Below are 18,821 nucleotides of genomic sequence, written 5' to 3'. Positions count from 1 at the left end.
TTTCTCCCCAAATGACATGTTTGACATGATGCTCATTAGCATAGAAACAAATTAAGTTCTTTATTTTAATTTTCAGAATATGATGATGTGGCTGAGAAAGCTGGTACTGTAGAAGCTGAGGTTAAACGATTACACAGTATCATTGTAGAAATCAATAACCATAAACTCAAGGCCCAACAAGACAAACTTGATAAAATAAATAAGCAGTTAGATGAATGTGCTTCTGCTATTACAAAAGCACAGGTAGCAATCAAGACGGCTGACAGGTAAAGTATGCATGCTATCCTGACTTTCCATACCTTACCTCTACACTGCAAAAGGGGTTAATAATTAAGTTAAATGTTTCATTAAATGTTTGTTAATGACCTTATCTGATATGCTATTATCTAATAGGACTTTAGCAAGAGAAAAATGGAGCATTTTACATCAGTTCCTCAGGTTAGATGATAGATTATATGAGGAAGTTTCCTTCATATTGAGTTTAAGAGCATATAGTTCTCATTTCACAAGTTTGCATAACATAAAAATCAATGAAAAAAAGGTTTACTAAATCCTAAGTTTTTTTAAAATGCCACACTAAATGTTGAGAAGTTCTTCAGATTTTCAGAAGTAGTGTAACAAGTCTCATTTTTAATGTCATTTAGAAATCTTAAAAAAGCACAAGAATCAGTCATTCGTACAGAGAAAGAAATAAAAGATACTGAGAAAGAAGTAGAAGACCTAACAGCAGAGCTAAAGAGTCTTGAGGATAAAGCAACAGAGGTCATAAAAAATACAAATACTGCAGAGGTAACACTTGTTTTTGTATTGGAAATGGGAAAGGATGATATTTGAAGCAATTTAGAGTTTTGTGTATCACTGCCTCAAAATATGCTAAGCCCAAAACAGGGTGGGGGGACATTTTGTAACTATAAACTATACAACAAAAATAGGATAACTCTTCAAACTTTTATGAAAAAGTCATGAAGTTGGGAAGATTTTAACTGTAGCAGTTCTTGCTTTTTTAGGAGTCCTTACCTGAGATCCAGAAAGAACATCGTAATCTACTTCAAGAACTGAAAGTTATTCAAGAAAATGAACATGCTCTTCAAAAAGATGCACTTAGTATTAAGTTGAAACTTGAGCAAATAGATGGCCACATTGCTGAACATAATTCTAAAATAAAATATTGGCAAAAAGAGGTAAGCTTTTTACCATTTTATAAATTTTAATTTTAAACATCCATTTTGCTTTGAGCTTTGTTCTTATGTTTTTAGTTTTGGGAGGTAGGTTGTCTTAATTCTGTGACATCATATCAGGTTTATAGAGTATATAATGTACAATATATAGTAATATACAGAGAAGTCTGGGTAATGGTTAGAATTCGGCAACTATCTTCATCCCAAGGCTTATCTGAAGATTTAAGAAAAAGTTACATGAGCACTTTGGAATGCTAAAACTATTTTTTTCTTAACCCTATGAATAATAATTATAGCTCCTGTTAATTTTTATAGCTGTTATTAAGGAGTAAGTTGTAGTAAACTGCCTTCTCCAAATTGAACTTTTTTTTAGATTTCAAAAATATCACTGCATCCCATAGAAGACAATCCTGTTGAAGAGGTTTCTGTTTTGAGCCCCAAAGACCTTGAAGCAATCAAGAATCCAGATTCCATAACAAATCAAATTGCACTTTTGGAAGCCCAGTGTCATGAAATGAAACCAAACCTTGGTGCCATTGCAGAATATAAAAAGAAGGTATAAATGAAGTGTTTGTTAGCTATAATAGAAATTCTTACTAGTCATAGCCTCAATGGAGGCCTTTAATTTTATAAGTCTAGGTAATGAAAGTTCTCATTTTAGATGTATATCTGAATTGATTTTTCTCACGGTAATGTTCACAGGAAGAATTATATTTGCAACGGGTAGCAGAATTGGACAAAATTACTTATGAAAGAGATAATTTTAGACAAGCATATGAAGATCTGCGGAAACAGAGGCTAAATGAATTTATGGCAGGCTTTTATATAATAACAAATAAATTAAAAGAAAATTATCAGATGCTTACCTTGGGAGGGGATGCTGAACTGGAGCTTGTAGACAGCTTGGATCCTTTCTCTGAAGGAATCATGTTCAGGTTTGTAATTATCATGAATTTTTAATACCACGGTTACATGTATTTCCAAGTTTATAGAAATATTAGGAGAAAAATGCAGATTTCAATTTTTTTCCACCAAAGTGAATTTTAATTCCATTTTCCAAAAAATTTTCAAAGTATTCTCATTTGTCATTTGTGGTGGATAGGAAGGCTGAATCTACAACTTGTTTTATAAATTCCAATTTGTTTATGCTGGTAGTTAAGCTATTTCAGTATAAAAAATACTATGGGAAGTACACACCTTGCTGTTTAAATCTTAAAACTTGTGTATTCACCTTACAATAACTTTTTTGAATTTTTTTGGCATGTAGTAGTTGTATGTGTTCATGGGGTACAGTGTGGTATTTCAGTACCTCTATACAGTGTCTAATCAGATCAGGTGATTGGCATACCTATCACTTTGGACTATTTGTGTGTGAAGCAGTTTAGAGATTCTCAAGGAGTAAGCTGGTAACAGTCAGTCATTAACTTTATAGTTTTATAACTGAGATTTTCTTAATTATTTCAGTGTTCGACCACCTAAGAAAAGTTGGAAGAAGATCTTCAACCTTTCCGGAGGAGAGAAAACACTTAGTTCTTTGGCTTTAGTATTTGCTCTTCATCATTACAAACCCACTCCCCTTTACTTCATGGATGAAATTGATGCAGCCCTTGATTTTAAAAATGTGTCCATTGTTGCATTTTATATATATGTAAGTAGTCATTTATGGATTTTTCATTCCATATATTTTATGGGTCCCTAAACATAACACATGAAATTCTTCATTTCTTACTATTGAGCTTTTTTTCCTATTCTTTGTCCTCTGTCAATGGAGAACAAAAATCTATTTCAACTGAATATTTGCGTTTTAGAGATGTAGAAAATACAAATTGGTACAAATTAGTAGCAGAATTACAGCTAGAATCCCAGGTCTCCTTCCTAGAGGGTCCCTCCCAAGCTCCCCCACCTCATGTAGGGCACTTTCAGGCAATCATGCTTCAAAAAAATAAGCAAATTCCTCTCAAATACACTTTTGTTAAAATTATCGATGCCATCAATTCTGTTTGGGCAATAAATTCCAGTTGATAATAAGGAATATTTGAGGGAGGTAAGGCTTATATTTTATTATGTGATTTCCTGTTACTACTTAGTTTCCAAATTATTCTTCCTTTCTTTAGGAACAAACAAAAAATGCCCAGTTCATAATAATTTCTCTTCGAAACAACATGTTTGAGATTTCGGATAGACTTATTGGAATTTACAAGACATACAATATAACAAAAAGTGTTGCTGTCAACCCAAAAGAAATTGCATCTAAAGGACTGTGTTGAATTTATTCATACTGAAGACTTCAAATCAAGTTGGTATACATTCAGTATGTTACTGATTTTCTATTTGTAATGAATTGTATATAAACTGCATCATACATTTGTTTTACTGTTAAATAAAATATTCTCTGTACATGCTTCTCAGTTTTTTATAAAGAGGTTTTTGTTGTTTTTGAAAGGCAGAGACACACAGCTCTCACTCCCCAAATGCTTGGGAGCCAGGAATTCAATCTAGGTCTCCCACATGGAGCTGCACATTGACGGGAAGCTGGAACTGGGAGAACTAGGAACTTGAATCCAGGCACTTTGATGTGGGATACAGGTGTTCAAAGCAGGGTCTTAACCTATGCCAAATGCACATGACTTCGAATACTACCACCACCACCTTTTTAAAGCTTTATTTGAAAGGCAGAATAAAAGAGTGAGTTTTAGGTGGCAGACTGTGTGAGAAAATTAAGATGCCTGGTGGGTCAGTTGATTATCTTTACTCCAAGTTGCTAACATCAGAGTTCAAAGTGTGTTATTTGAGGCACAGTAAAATTACAAACATGCTGTCAGTCACTATCCTTACTATATAAAGAATGGGACAATTTTTTATAAAACATTATGAATTGATAAGCTAAGAATTTAGATAGATACTTGGTATGTCGGACCATTTTAACATTTGCAAGAGCACCACTAAACCCAGTGTGTCGTCATGACTAGGCTAAATGACAAGTCAAAAATATCCCACTCTACATACCTCTCTAAAAATGTATCGGAATAAAACATCGTTGCAATAAATAGAAACTGGTATGTCTTGAGTGCTGTCAGAGGTTTTTATACATTTGTAATGGCTCAAGAATCGCCCTACTGGAAATAATAATTGCAATAACTGAGTTTATGTATCATTCAGTGGACCACTTTTAGGTATGAAAAATCCAAGTTTGGGGATGGCATTGTGGCAAAGTAGGTTAAACTGCCATTACAACGCTGACATCCTACAGGTTCGAGTCCCAGCTGCTCCACTTTGGATCCAGTTCCCTGTTAATATGCCTGGGAAAGCAGCAGAAGATGGCCCAAGTGCTTGGGCCCCTGAACCCACATGGGAGACCTGGATGAAGCTTCTGGCTTCAGTCTGGCCCAGCTTTCCCTGGCCATTGCAGCAATTTGGGGAGTAAACCAGCAGACGAAGATTTCTCTCTACCTCTGCCTCCCTGTAATTCCACCTTTCAAAATAATTTTTGAAAAAAAGCCCAGGTTTGTGTTACAACCATTAAAAATGTAATCAGCACAAATTTAAAACAAGATTCATTTTAAATCAAGATATTAAAGGGGTGGGCACTGTTGGAGTGCAGTGGATCAAGTTGTGATGCATTTTAAAGAGTTAAAATGCAAGGTGTAGGGGCCAGCACTGTGGTAGAGGGTAAAGCTGCCACCTGCAGTGCCAGCATCCCACATGGGTGCCAGTTCAAGACCTGGTTGCTCCTCTTCCAGTCCAGCTCTCTGCAATGGCCAGTGAAAGCAGATGATGGCCCAAGTGCTTGGGCCCCTGCACCTGCATGGGAGACCCAGAAGTAGCTCCTGGCTTTGGATCAGCGTGTTCACTAGGGCTCTGACTCTTGACTTTCAAATAAATCTTAAAATACAAGATGTATCCAGAAGCTGCACGAAAATTACAAAACTACATGATTAAACCAGCTGCATAACTATCCTTGCACACTTCATGAAACTCATCAAGTTTTATCTGTTTAAAACTGGCAATACAGAATGTCAAATGGAAAATGTTGGCATACTTCTTTTTTTACAGATTAATCCTAATTCATTAATGTAAATCTTAGCCAATTCAAGTCTAATGTGACAGCATGAACTCAAAACAATGCATAAATTCTCCCACATAGTAATTACCTGACCTTGGGCAAGTTACTTTTATGATTTTTTCATCTATAAAAAGTAGAGATTAATAATGTTTAAGAAATGCGATAAAGTGCTTGACACATAAAAGCTAATATACATTTCATTGCTTACTAATGTTGATCCAAAAATTGAGGGCTCTTTTTTTGTGGAGTCACTACCTTAATAAATCAATGCAAATTCAACCTAATGTATTATGTATTTGTATTTCTATCATAATGGCCAAGTTTCCCCTCACTTAAAATTGTACCCTTGACAACACCACAGGCATAATCTGATTCTGGTCATAAACTGACTTAAAACCATCATCTTAGTTGAGATTTTATCACATAAAGAGAAGTATTTTAGAATTAGTATCTTGAGTACAGCTATATTTGTTAATAGTTTATCCATATATAATCTGCAGGCCAGGAACATTCCCTAATCTGACCTACAAAGTCGTACAACTAGCTAAGACTCCCAGAGAGGATACAAGAGCAGCCCACTTAGAATTTCTAGAAAGCAAACCATAATGTACTTACAGTTCCATGCATGGACACAGATCAGAAAATAGCACAAACATCATTATTTGAGTCCCTATTAAGGAACTAAAAGATTCTAACTTTACACATATGCTGTCATAAAGCTCAAAATGATTAACTGCTGCTACTTTCACAATAAGGGAACTTCAGGCATCTTAAAACTCAATGTTTTAAAGATGAATACAGGTCACATGATGCCATCAAAATCAACTGGTGGAATGTCACTGAAATAAATGTTTTGGTGTGATGTTTTAGATTTTAACCCAAGAATTTGACCTTAAGATCCTGCAAAAAAAACACACAAAAAATGATAAAACTGTAGAATATGACAAGCATTAGAGAATGCTCACACTGTTCCCTAACAACCCAAAAACAGATTTGGAATGTATGTGGTCAAACATAAGGCTAATAAGTACCTGAAACACATTTGATGTGTGGACCAGGTACATTTGATCCAAAAAGATCTTTAAGCAAATCCCTTACTGCTTTTAGACAGCTACTTTGATTTTAAACCTTTTACCATCCTTACTCAATCAGAAACTTCAAACACATCAAAATAAAGGCCTATACACCTTGAGTATTTTGCCATCTTTTAATCTGAATGCTAGAATTGCAAAGTTAACCAGTAAAGTATATTAATAGTAGAAGACAATACAGATACAAAAGTGTTTATAAGTCACAACAGCCTTAAATCTACCTCTATCAAGTCAGTAATAATAGGAATAACATGAACACTAAAGTCATTATTACATTTTATTATAGTTTTCTTTTTTAAAAAAGATTTATTTGAAAGGCAGAATTACGGGGGGATGGGAGGAATGGATTTTCCATCCACTGGTTCACTTCACTCTCCAGATGGCTGCAACAGCCAGGGCTGTGCTAGGCAGAAGTCAGGAGCCAGAAGATGCTTCTGGGTCTCCCACGTGGTGGCAGGGGCCCAAGGACTCAAGCCATCTTCTGCTTTCCCAAGTGCCATTAGCAGGGAGCTAGACTGGAAGTAGAGCAGCTAGGATTTGAACAGGCGCCCATATGGGATACCAGCACTGCAGGTAGTGACAACCCAATATGCTACCAACGCCAGCCCCTTATTCTAGTTTTCTAATACTGACTTGATCTGAAATATGTTCCAGGTTCTGTGTCATTTCTAATATTGACATATCATTCTATCCAACAGAAGCATAAAAGGTTTAACATTTCTATATATTGGTATTTGTTGTAACTAGTTTGGTTTGCTGTTTGTGCTACCCATTTCTCCATTTAGCAATGCTTAGTTGCTGCTGTACAGAATAAGCCCATTTAAACAATTTTAAGTTTTCAATGAGAAACTAATTTCCAGATAAATTCCTTCAACAAGTATAAAGTATGAGACAGTACAGTCTCTAAATCATGAAAATTCTTAGATAAACTTTGGTAAACTGATAGAGAGACTTCAGAAAAACATACTGAAGAGACTTCACTTAAAAAAGTTATTATGTGTTGGTTGAAAAAGAGTATGACTATCAATATCATAGAAATTAGCGTAACTATAGCAATATTTAAAAGTTTTATAAGTTCAACTTCTTTTTCATCCTTTTCAGGCCAAGAACATAACATCTTTTTTGAAGAAATCTTCATTTCAGGAATTAGAACTTTATTAATTTGTCCAATTTCTGTCCTGTTCCAATCTTCCTTCAGTATTTGGCTTACTCGAGGATAGACCTCAACAGGTTGGACGTCAGGGAGTGGTCTTTGTTTTAAGAGCTGCACACGCTGGCGGATATCATCAACTTGCTCAAGAAATTTAAGTGGAGACTCTTCTTGTAAAGATGTTGTCAGTGCCACCAGTTCAAGCTGTTGCTCTCTTATTTCTTTCATTCTTTCAATTTGTGGAGTATATTCTTGATTAATCAGATTGCCAACATCACAGAGAGCAGTTAGGAAAGTTTTTTTTTTCTGTTCTATTGTATCACTAAGTTCATTAAAATACTGAAGAACAACTTCCTTATCACCTTGGACCATTTTCTCAGAAAGAGATTTTTGTTCTTCCAGCTTTTCAATAACATGAGTGAGCTCTGTCCAGTATGTGTCAGTTAACTGTTTAAGCAGTTTCTGAGGTGTGTCCTTTTCTTTCAGATAGGCACTTTGAAGGTCATCAATGGGATGACCATGATGTTGACCTATAGTAAGGCAATGACCACAAACTAATTTTTTATCTAGTAGACAATAAACATTTAATGGTTGCCTATAATGTTCAGGGCAGGTGACAATATCTGGATGGTCTTCTTGCTGGTACTTTTCAATAATGGCCATTAATGCAAAATTAACAGGTAAAGATTCAATACCAGTAGGAGCAATTTCAATAATACTTCTGCAATTAGGACACTTGAGTGGAATTCGTAAAGGCCTCCATATATAAAAGTTACCAGATGCCTGAAGAACATTTTCCAAACAATTTTTACAAAATGTGTGAGAGCATGGTAGTACCCGAGGATCTTCAAAAATACTGTAACAAATGGGACATGTTAACTCGTCCTCAAAATTGTGCATTTCCTGTTAAGAGAAATAAGTACTTTAAGTCTACATATAACAAAGATTTCTGCACCTTATAGAAAGATTTAGGCATTAACTTTAAATTGTTAGTATACTGTACTTCTTGTTTAAAAGAGAACTTCTATAAATATACTCACCAAGATTTTATTAAATGAAGCTCCCTCAATAATTACTAATATATAATATTGAATAAATGCTCATTTAAGAGCTTCTGATTTGTAGTAAAAATCAGCCCAAGCAAAACAATTCCCATTAATTTGTAATAAAATGCTTCAAATTAAAGTTATTTGTAACGGTGAATAAGTTAAATCCAAAGAGTTGCTGAAGTCCACTAACAACTATTCTGTGCAACTTTTTACTAAGATGCTAAAATCAAAATTGTACAAATTATATATATAAAGGTATTCTTATAAAAGACAACATTACAAGTCAGACTTCACAAAATTTCATTTATTCATTCAAAAAAAGGGAAGCACTCCTAAGGTCTCACAGTTTCTAGCAAATTATTAAATGTCACTAGTAATTATTACATTTCTTAGCTTCTTGAGTTGGAGTAGTATGCTTAAAATCCAGGATCAGCAAGCATAATTTTCTTTTTAAAAAATGTATTTGTTCATTTATTTGAGAGGCTGGCAACAGACAAGAAAGCGATCCCATCCTCTGATTTACTCCCGAAATGACCACAGTGAGCTGGGAGCCAGGAACTCAATTCAGTGGCAGGGACCCAACCACTTAGTTAGCTATCATCACTGCTTCCCAGGATGTCAATAGGAAGCTAGAATCAAGAGCGGAGTAGGACTTCAACCCAGTCATTCCCCAAATGGGACACAAGTATGCCAAGCACATCTTAACTGCTAGGCTAAATGCCTAAGTGTGATTTTCTTTATTTTTTTTAAAGATCTGTTATTCATTTGAAAGGCACAGTGGTGGTGGTGGGCGGGGGGGGGGGGGGGGGTGTCAACATAAAGAAAGAATCTTCCATCTACTGATTCAGTACCCAAATGGCCACAATGACCTGGGCCAGGCTGAAGCCAGAAGCCAGGAAATGTTTCCAGGTCTCCCACAAGGGTATACAAGGGCATAGCAGGTAAAGTGCTGCCTGCAATGTTGTTATGTCATATGGACACTGGTTCATGTCCCAGCTGCTGCACTTCTGATCTAGTTCCTTGTTAATGGCCTGGGAAAGCAGCATAAGATAACCCAAGTGCTTGGGCCCCTGCACCCGCATGGGAGACCTGGATGAAAATGAATCTTAAAAAAAAAAAAAAAAAAAAGTAAAAAGTAGAGCACCAGTGGTAAGAAACATAAAGGACATCATTAGTCATCTCTCCTTCATGGAAAAGTGTTGCAGATATCCCTGAACAAAAGGAACACAGAACCCCTCTGACAACTCTTGGCAAGCTGTTATTGTTCCCAACAACAGAATCCTGACAGTTCTGCACCAGACCCCCTCTTAGAGTTTTCCTTCCTTTCTATCCTCAGTGCAAGCCACAGTCCTCAGCTCTGTCCTATCCTGGATGCAGGAACCTCAATTTACACAAAAGAACCTTCAACAAAATACCCAAATTCTATCCATGTATAATGGTTACTAAATTCTTTATAAAACTAACTTTTAAGGTTGAAGTTTGTGAAGAAAGCAGCAAAAAATAAGATTGTGCTTTCAATAAATAAAAAACCTCTTCAGATTTGTTTTTTTCCCCCAGTTCTTGGCTCCCTTTCTCTGCTATCTGCCAAATTTATCTTTCAAGTCTCAATTTGAGCCTGCCTCTTCCTCAGATTGGGTCCTGTTATTCTCACTACACAATGCTCTTTTACTTCATAGCACTTAATGGGATTTTACTTAAAAGAATGTGGCAACACTTCTTTAAATTTCCTGTAAGGATAAGAATTGTGTATTGCTATGATTACACTCCTATAATCTAAACACAGAACTTAACATATTGTAGGGGCTGGCACTGTGGTGCAGCAGGTTAAAGCCCTGGCCTGAAGCACTGGTTCCAGTCCCAGCCTGCTCCTCTTCTGATCCAGCTCTCTGCAATGGCCTAGAAAAACAGTAGAAGATCGTCCAAGTCCTTGGGCCCCTGCACCCATGTGAGAGACCCAGAGGAGGCTCCTGGCTCCTGGCTTTGGATCGGTGCAGCTCTGGCCACTGCAGCCAATTAGGGAGTGAACTAGCAAATGGAAGACCTCTCTCTCTGCCTCTACTTCTCTCTGTAACTCTTTCAAATCAATAAAATAAATCTTTTAAAAAAAAAAAACACATTGTAGACTTTCACTCCATGAACAACTGTCTCTTAAGATCAGTGTGAAGGCCGGCGCCGAGGCTAATCCTCCGCCTTGTGGCGCCGGCACACCGGGTTCTAGTCCCGGTCCAGGCACCGATCCTGTCCCGGTTGCCCCTCTTCCAGGCCAGCTCTCTGCTGTGGCCAGGGAGTGCAGTGGAGGATGGCCCAAGTGCTTGGGCCCTGCACCCCATGGGAGACCAGGAGAAGCACCTGGCTCCTGCCATCAGAACAGCGCGGTACGCCCGCCGCAGCGCGCCTACCGCGGCGACCATTGGAGGGTGAACCAATGGCAAAAGGAAGACCTTTCTCTCTGTCTCCCTCTACTGTCCACTCTGCCTGTCAAAAATTTAAAAAAAAAAAAAGATCAGTGTGAATACATATCTTGGGTTTTTTTTTATTTTTAGAAAACAAAATCTCTACTTTGCATAGAAAAGGCTGTAACAGGAGAGTCCACCATTAAATACTCCATTTAGATTGACCATATTGTGATGCCCAGAGATCCAAGATGTGTCACATGGAGGCTAAGCTTGAACTGTGAAGCATTCCTGCAAACTAAAGAAATTGTGCAACAGTACAGATGACATTCACTGCAGTAAAATTCAAGTGAATGCATGTCGGAAAGATATATATACTATTTTAGCCTACAGCTCTACAAAACATTCTGAAGTCATGCAAACACAAGAAAAATATGTGGGGCCGACGCTATGGCACAGTGGGTTAAGCTATGATGCCGGCATCCCATAGTGAGCACCATTTCAAGTCCCAGCTGCTCCACTTCCAATCCAGCAACTTGTTAATATGCCTGGGAAAGCCGGGGAGTCAGCCAAGTCTTGTTTGTTACATAACAGTAGATAACCAAAATATTTCCAAAGTAACAAAGAATGCTAAAAAACAACACAGTGATGTCCACAAGGTCAAGAAGGGAAAGGATATAGCCTGAGAATTCAGTACTCAGCCAAAACATTAGTCACGTGAAACAACAAACATTCTTAGCAAAAATCTAAAGGGTTAAAAAAAAATGTAGCAGTGCAGAGCTGACACCATATATTTTCAAAAACAAAAAAGGATTACAGAGTGAAGATTTGACTAAAAAAATAAGTTACAAAATAAAGCTAGGAAAGGAAGAATGAACTTAAAAATTTTTAGAAATCCAAGAGCTGGTTCTTTAAATAAATAAATCAGCCATTAGTTACTTGTGATGGGAAATCTCTAAAATGACTCCCAGTGACAACCTCTACCTTCCTGGGCATTTTAATCACCTTTCCCCTTGAGTATGGATTGGACCAGGACTTCCTTCCAACACACAAAATACAGAAGGGACAGGATATTACTTCCCATTTTTATAATTAAAGAACCATGGATTCTGTCTGGAGTGCTCTCTCTCTCTCTCCCTCCCTCTCTGCCTCTCTCCCTCTCTCTCTCTCTCTGCCTCCCTCCCTCCCTCTCCCTCTCCCTCCCTCTTTCCCTCCCTCTCTCTCCCTCTCTCTCCCTCTCTCTCTCTCTCTCTCTCTCTCTCTCCTTCCCTCCCTCCCTCTCCCTCTCCCTCTCCCTCCCTCTCTCTCTCTCTCCCTCTCTCTCTTTGAGGGAAGCAAGCTACCATGTTGTTGAACACTAAGGTCTACTTGGTATAGTGAAAACCTAAGGCTCTTAAGGCTAACATCCCATAAGAAACTGAAGCTGGCACACAACTACATTAAGTGAGCTTGGAAGCATATACTGCAGCCTAAGCCAAAGTCTACTGCAAACTCAGAGGAGACTGAGCCTGAGAAACCGAGCTAAGCTGCTCCTAAATTCCTGACCTACAGAAACTATGTTTCAATACTGTTTTCATTGGCTATGTTCAAGGATAATTTGTTATGCAATACATAAATATATTATCTTAATCAAAAGGGAAAAGGAAGAAAAGACAAATGTACCAAGTTAGTGAGAAGAACAGGAAATAACCCAAATACAGAAAAAGCCAAAATTAGAGAATATCTTGCATAATTCTATCCTAATATATTTGAAAATCTGCAAGAAATGAATTATTATCTAAATCAATTCAAATTATCAAAATTGACCCACAAAATAAAAAGCAAACAAACTAGGAGAGTACATGATGCTACTCTGAAAAAAGGAGAGGCAAGCATCTTTGAAAATTTCTTTAAAATGATCAACAATTTCTTGTTCAACTGTTCCAGAATACATATATGGTTAGTTAACAAACTGCTCTGAAGACAATGACATTATTCTAAAACCTACAAGAGACAGTACAAACCAAAAATAGAGTAATTTCAAAAATGGACACTAAACTAAAATCCTAAATATTGTCTAGTGAGTATAGAGTTTCAGTTTGGGAAGATGCAAAATTTCCGAAGAAAAGTGCTGGTGAGACTTAGAAAACAATACAAATATACTTAATGCTACTGAACTATATACTCAAAATAGTAAATTTTCAATTACTTTAAGTTCTATTTTAACATAAAAAAAAAATCATTTAAAAAGCAAAAAAGTGGGGCCAGCACTGTGGCACAGTAGGTAAGGCAGCCACCTATGGCACTGGCATCCTATATGGGAACCATTTTGAGTCCCAGCTGATTAATTTCTAATCCAGCTCCCGGCTGATGGCATGGGAAAGCAGCAGAAGATGGCCCAAGTGCTTGGGCCCCTGTACCATCTGGGAGACCCAGAGGAAGCTCCTGGCTCCAGGCTTCCTACTGGCTCAGCCCCAGCCATTGTAGCCATTTGAGGAGTGAACCAGTGGATGGAAGACCGCTCTCTCTGTTTTTCTTTGCCTGTAACTACGCCTCTCAAGTAAATAAATAAATCTAAAAAAAAAAATGGGGCCAGCACTGTGTCATAGCAGATAAAGCCACCACCTGCAGTGCCAACATCCCATTCGAGCCCCAGCTGCTCCACTTCCAATCCAGCTCTCTACTAAAGTGCCTGGGAAAAGCAGCAGCAGATGAACCAAGTCCTCGAGCCCCTGCACCACATGGGAGACCAGGAAGAAGCTCCTGGTTCCTAGCTTCGGATAAGCCCAGCTCCAGACGTTGTGGCCATTTGAGGAATGAACCAGAAGATAGAAGATGTCTCTCTCTAACTCTTTCAAATAAATACATAGATCTTAGAATAAAAGCAAAAAAGTAAAATAAATTATCTCTATAAAATGTATTTCCCTCCATGAATACTAAAAACTCAAAAACTGGTATTGAACTCAAGGTTTTTTGTTTCCCTTGTAAAAAAAGTCACCAAGAAATATGCACATGGCAAGGGGGTTGGGAGGCACTTCTCAGAAAGAAACCTAAGGCTAAGCTATCTACGTACAAGTTATTTCACAAATTTCTTGTGTCAAAAACAAACATTTCTGATTTTCCAAACTTTTTATGAAGTCTTTCCCCAGAAGGCCAATTTCCGATAGAGCATATCATGTTATAGAGATGATGGTAATAGACAATGAAACATTAAGCAGTATCAAAAATCTTGGGGCAGGCTTCAGCCCAGCAGGTGTAGACACCAGTTAGGACACTCATGTCCCATACTGGAGCACCAGAAATGGAGCCCTGGCTCAGCTCTCAATTCCAGCTTCCAGATGATGTGGACTACGGGAAGCCACAGGTGATGGCTCAGGTCATTGGCCTGTGCCAGCCACGTGGTGGACCTGGACTGAGTTCTCAGTTCCTGCTTTCAATTCAGCTTCTGGCTTCAGCCTGGCCCACTGTGTGCTCCTACAGCCATTTGGAGAGTGAACCAGGAGATAAGAGTGCTTGCTCTCTTTCTCTCTGCCTCTCAAATTTTTTTAAATGTTATCATTACACATTCTCCTACATACGCTATTTCTTAATTCACTAATGTTTTACTGTCTTCCATCTCTAAATATGAATGATTATAACACATTCAATACATTTTACAGCCTCTGAAAAGAAATTATATTTACCACATTAGAGTTAGATGACTTGCCCTAGACTTCTAGTGAGTCAACAATAAGCCTGGGAAAATTCAAGTGGTGCCACCACCAAAGTGCATTTCATTACAAGTAGGAGCCGCCGCTGTGGCGTAACAGGTAAAGCTGCCGCCTACGGCGCTGGCATCCCATACGGGTGCTGGTTTGAGTCCCAGCTGCTCCACTTCCGATCCAGCTCCCTGCTAATGGCCTAGGAGAGCAGTAGAAGCCCCTACACCTGCATGGGAGATCTGGAAGAAGCTCCAGGCTCCTGGCTTTGGATCGGCCCAGCTCTGGCCATTGCAGCCATTTGGGGAGTGAACCAGCAGATGGAAGAGCCCTGTCTTTCTCTCCCTCTGCCTCTCTGTAACTCTGCCTTTCAAATAAATAAATAAATCTTAAAAGAAAAAAAGAGAAAAGAAATATTACAGCTGGAGCCAGCACTGGGGAATAAGGGGTAAAACTGACGCCTGCAATGCAGCATCCCACATGGGCGCGGGTTTAATTCCCAGATGCTCCACTTTAATCCAGCTCCTGGCTAATGAGCCTGGGAAAGCAGTGAAAGATGGCCCACATCCGTGGGCCCTTGCACCCACGTGAAAGACCTGGAGGAAGCTCCTGGTTCCTGGCTTCTGTCCAGCCCAGCCTTGGCCTTTCTGGCCATTTGGGGAGTGAGCCAGTGGATGGAAAATCTCTCTCTCCCTCTCTCTGTAACTCTGCCTTTCAAATAAATAAATCTTAAAAACAAAACGAAATACAATTTAACCAGGAATCGACATGAGAAGTTTTTAATTCTTCTTATGCTTTTCAAAGTGAGAATATACTTCATAGAGAACATTCAGCAACGTATTTACTGAAAGGCAATGTCAAAACTAATATCACCTAAAAATCAAAATTTCACCTTGCCTGATTAGTTACATGAGGGTACTTTCCTTGGAAAAAAGGAGCTACTTTCCTCTAAAAAAGAATGTAGAGCAATATGTAAATGCACAATTTCTGAAAAAGTATCCAAATAAATGCAATTTGCAAGTCTGTATGTACACCACTGCTTGTGTAATGTGACATACAGATCCTTGTAAAATTTCTTAAAGCATATACAAGGGTTAGCAGTCACTATCTTTAAGAGTAATTTATATTTTATGCTCCTTTGCTAATATGGTCAGAATTTCAGGCATCATCAACATATATTTTTTTCAAGCAATTTTTAAATTTCACCTTACACTTAAAATTTTACTGAAAACTTCGTTCACATTCAGTTCATCTCCCAGAGCTTACCTACTTTCTGGATATCCTGGTCAGCAACTTAACTGAATATACTTTATCTTCCCCAAGTTGTCCAGATGCTTTTATTCTTATTCTAAAATTAAAACAATTTTATCTTTAATGTTTTGGACTTCTTTTCTCCAAAAGTACACTAAATATGATGTCATGGCAATGGCTGTTAGTTCTCCGCCTTTGATATATGCCTTCCCTGCGCGCGTGCTTTTAAGAAAACACCTGTTTGTTGGCGCCATCACTTGCTTCTTGAAAAATCCTTGCAATTCTGTGATGAAACACGACTGTCACAAAGGACCTATTATTACGACAAGGACTTCGGCAATATTAACCCACAATGGTGATGACCGAGCAAACACCCGTGGTCACTTTAACCAGCTGCGAGTTAACTGGAAGGCAAGAAGCGCCCTCGAGAAGGGCTCTGCCGGCCTGAAACTACTGGAGTAGGTTCTGCCCACCACGCATCAGGGCTGCTCCTCTCTGGGCTCGAAGTGGAGACCGGGGGCACCTCTACCGAACACCCCTCAAAGCGGAGGCTTCGCATCTGTGAAGTGGGCGTAATTGCAGCTCCTCCTCTTACGTCGAGAGTCTCGCACAAAATGGCAGTGAGTGCGCTTCCCTCCTGGAAGGCTGCGGACCCGTCTCCAGGCCTCCCTCCTAGGGCGCCTCGGCGGGACCGCAGGCCCGGTGGAGGCGCCCCGCTCCCCCTCACAGAGACGCAGGTCTCTGCGCGAGGGAAGGCAAAGGGACCCCCAAACTCCCGCTCCGGGACGACGGAAGGGATGCAGGACCTAAGCCCACCCTCTCCATCACCAACCCCCGCGACTCCCCGCCGCACACACTCGGGACAGACCGCAAAGGGCACCCAGAGCCGCCCGCCCGCTCCCGGAAAAGGCCTTAGACTCACCGCGGGGAAACGGAGATCCTGCAACGCGGCCGCGCCGAGCAGCTCTCCACAGCCTCACAGCGGACGCGAGAGCAGCTCCGCGCCGCCGCGCGGCCCCGCCCCGAGGGCTCCAGGTGCTCCGACGGGGCGGGGCTTCGTGGAGCCGCGCGGCGCAGGCGCAGTCCCCGTGCAACATTCAACTGCGGGGCGTCTGCCAATGGGAAGGAGTGCGGAAGCGCCGTTCAAAAGTAAACGGCCGTCCGCGCTGGCGGAGGCGGAAGCGAGGGCGTGGGGCGCGCAGCCCGCGGCGGGAGCCGCCCTGTGAGAAAGGCGCTGCTGGCGGGCTGGGGTCGCGTCCGTGGCCCCCTGCCCGCGGTCCCTGGGCCTGTGTGCAGCGCGGGAGGCGGCGTGCGCGCTGTGTGTCTCCTGTGGCGCGCAGACTCGCTTCTCCTCAGCTCGCCGAGGGCACGCGCGCTGCCGGGCCGTCCCGCCGCGCTGGCGTCTCTGCCTGCGAGAGCGTTCTGGAAGCGCGGCGCGCGGGTCGTGGCCCGGCCGAGCGCTCCTCGGCCCCGCGTTTCCTCTTGATGGAGTGGTTACCTAACTGCAGTTCCACACGCTCCCCTACTTCACCAGGTTTCCAGCCTCATCGTCCTAACAAAATACGCGTGGACTTCGAAACGTTCTGACCAAAATAAACTTCATTACATTTTCCATGAACTAATAGTAGTCCCGTGACTTGAGAGAAATTATATAGCTGTATTTCGAGACACTCTAGCCTCTCAACAGTTTCCCTCTCCCGGGTACAAGTCATTTTATATAGTGTTGTGCCAAATAAAACTATGGATGCGGTATATACTGTGCATACTTTTATAATATTTTCCATGAGCTTGTTAGCTTTTCATATATCCGTTTCCACTTTATACACCTAATTTTCTACTTAAACATTGGAGTCATGATGCACTGCTTTTCAATTTTCTGTCTGAACTGTTAGAAATATCTTTCCGTAGCAATAAACACACTATATTATAAAATTCTTTTAGAAATGTAACTGTCTTTTGGAACTGAATTGCTAACAGCTGAATATTGTTTTGAGCTATAAAATTTTTCACTGTTTTTTCCTCTGTCCTTCCTTATAAGAGGTATGCATTTAGCAAGAAAGCACACATGAGGTTTTGTTTTTGTTTTTGTTTTTTAATTTATTTATTCACTTGAAAGAGTTAAACAGAGGAGGTCAGAGAGTGAGAGATCTTCCATTTGATGGTTCACTCCCCAATTGGTCACAACAGCCAAGAGTTATGCCAATCCAAAGACAGGAGCCAGGAGCTTCTTCCGGGTCTCCCAAGTGGATGCCGGGACCCAAGCACTTGGACCATCCTCCACTGCTTTCCCAGGACATAGCAGAGAACTGGATCAGAAGTGGAGCAGCTGGGTCTCAAACCAGCGCCCATATGGGATGCCAGCGCTTCAGGGCAAGGTTTTAAGCTGCTGTGCTACAGCGCCAGCCCCAGCATGAGTTTTAGAACTGGTGTTGTGGAACCACCACACAAACTTGTAAGTGTTGCTATGGAACCCCCAAACTTGGGTCTGCTCATCTTACACACAGAAAGCCTACCACTGACATCAGCGAGGTGGAAGAAAGTAGGTAATGTATTGCAAAGCACACAGCAAGAGCAAGGAGCAGGCAGCTACCGCTTGATTCCTGGGCGCGCCATCCCGAACTTAGAGGTGAGGTGGTAGGGATTGAAGTTGGGGCTGAGCGTGCATGTTTACCTCCTGGCCAACTTACTTCAGTGGTGCTCAGACCTTCCTTTGATTGTTCAGGGATGCAGTTCTCTTTAAGGAATTTTTATGATGGCCAGGTGGGCTTTAATTAGTCTAGGGGTTACACATAAGTGGTAACTGTCTTCCGCCCCAGACCCGGCGTTCTAAACAAATACCTCTGGACAATACTGGCCAAGAGGGTTTTATCTACTGGACAAGCAAATGACTGTTGGAATCCAGTAACTTGTCTAATTAGAATTAATTCTAGATTAGAATCACGTCTTCAGTTCGGTGGCTTTCTTTTGGT

The 18,821-nt window shown here is 40.3% G+C and overlaps 2 protein-coding genes across 4 annotated transcripts in view; one reads left to right on the top strand and one right to left on the bottom strand.

The window, feature by feature from the left end:
* The window catches only part of SMC4 (structural maintenance of chromosomes 4), a 37,782-nt gene extending 30,259 nt beyond the window's left edge, over positions 1–7,523 (top strand). The window contains exons 18-25 of one of the 2 annotated variants that reach the window (XM_062212374.1): positions 77–266; positions 645–789; positions 1,008–1,181; positions 1,552–1,734; positions 1,881–2,113; positions 2,643–2,826; positions 3,293–3,474; positions 7,434–7,523. In XM_062212374.1, coding sequence (XP_062068358.1) covers positions 77–266; positions 645–789; positions 1,008–1,181; positions 1,552–1,734; positions 1,881–2,113; positions 2,643–2,826; positions 3,293–3,445 — 1,262 coding nt within the window. In that variant the 3' untranslated portion in view covers positions 3,446–3,474; positions 7,434–7,523. Of the gene's footprint in view, positions 1–76; positions 267–644; positions 790–1,007; positions 1,182–1,551; positions 1,735–1,880; positions 2,114–2,642; positions 2,827–3,292; positions 3,576–7,433 lie in introns of those variants that run through there. The other variant, XM_062212365.1, reaches the window with a different exon arrangement.
* On the bottom strand, positions 6,450–16,883 carry TRIM59 (tripartite motif containing 59). 2 transcript variants are annotated; one of them, XM_062212459.1, is made up of 3 exons: positions 16,775–16,883; positions 15,872–15,949; positions 6,450–8,385 (listed from the first exon to the last, which is right to left on the bottom strand). In XM_062212459.1, the coding sequence occupies exon 3, from the start codon at positions 8,380–8,382 to the stop codon at positions 7,171–7,173; it is 1,212 nt and encodes a 403-aa protein (XP_062068443.1). In that variant the 5' UTR covers positions 8,383–8,385; positions 15,872–15,949; positions 16,775–16,883; the 3' UTR covers positions 6,450–7,170. The 2 variants fall into 2 exon arrangements, with proteins under 2 accessions (XP_062068443.1, XP_062068433.1); XM_062212449.1 differs by having other exon boundaries at positions 6,451–8,385; positions 15,868–15,949.
* Positions 16,884–18,821: the final 1,938 nt, after the last annotated feature.

The sequence above is a fragment of the Lepus europaeus genome, chromosome 2 (genome assembly GCF_033115175.1).
Source record: "Lepus europaeus isolate LE1 chromosome 2, mLepTim1.pri, whole genome shotgun sequence".
Lineage (NCBI taxonomy): Eukaryota > Metazoa > Chordata > Mammalia > Lagomorpha > Leporidae > Lepus > Lepus europaeus.
The sequence above is the reverse complement of the archived record's forward strand: the minus strand, read 5'-3'. Positions and strand labels throughout refer to the sequence as shown.

What these genes read in the sequence shown, in the direction of transcription:
- TRIM59 (XM_062212459.1), bottom strand. Translation starts at nt 8,382, where the DNA reads ATGCACAATTTTGAGGACGAGTTAACATGTCCCATTTGTTACAGTATT.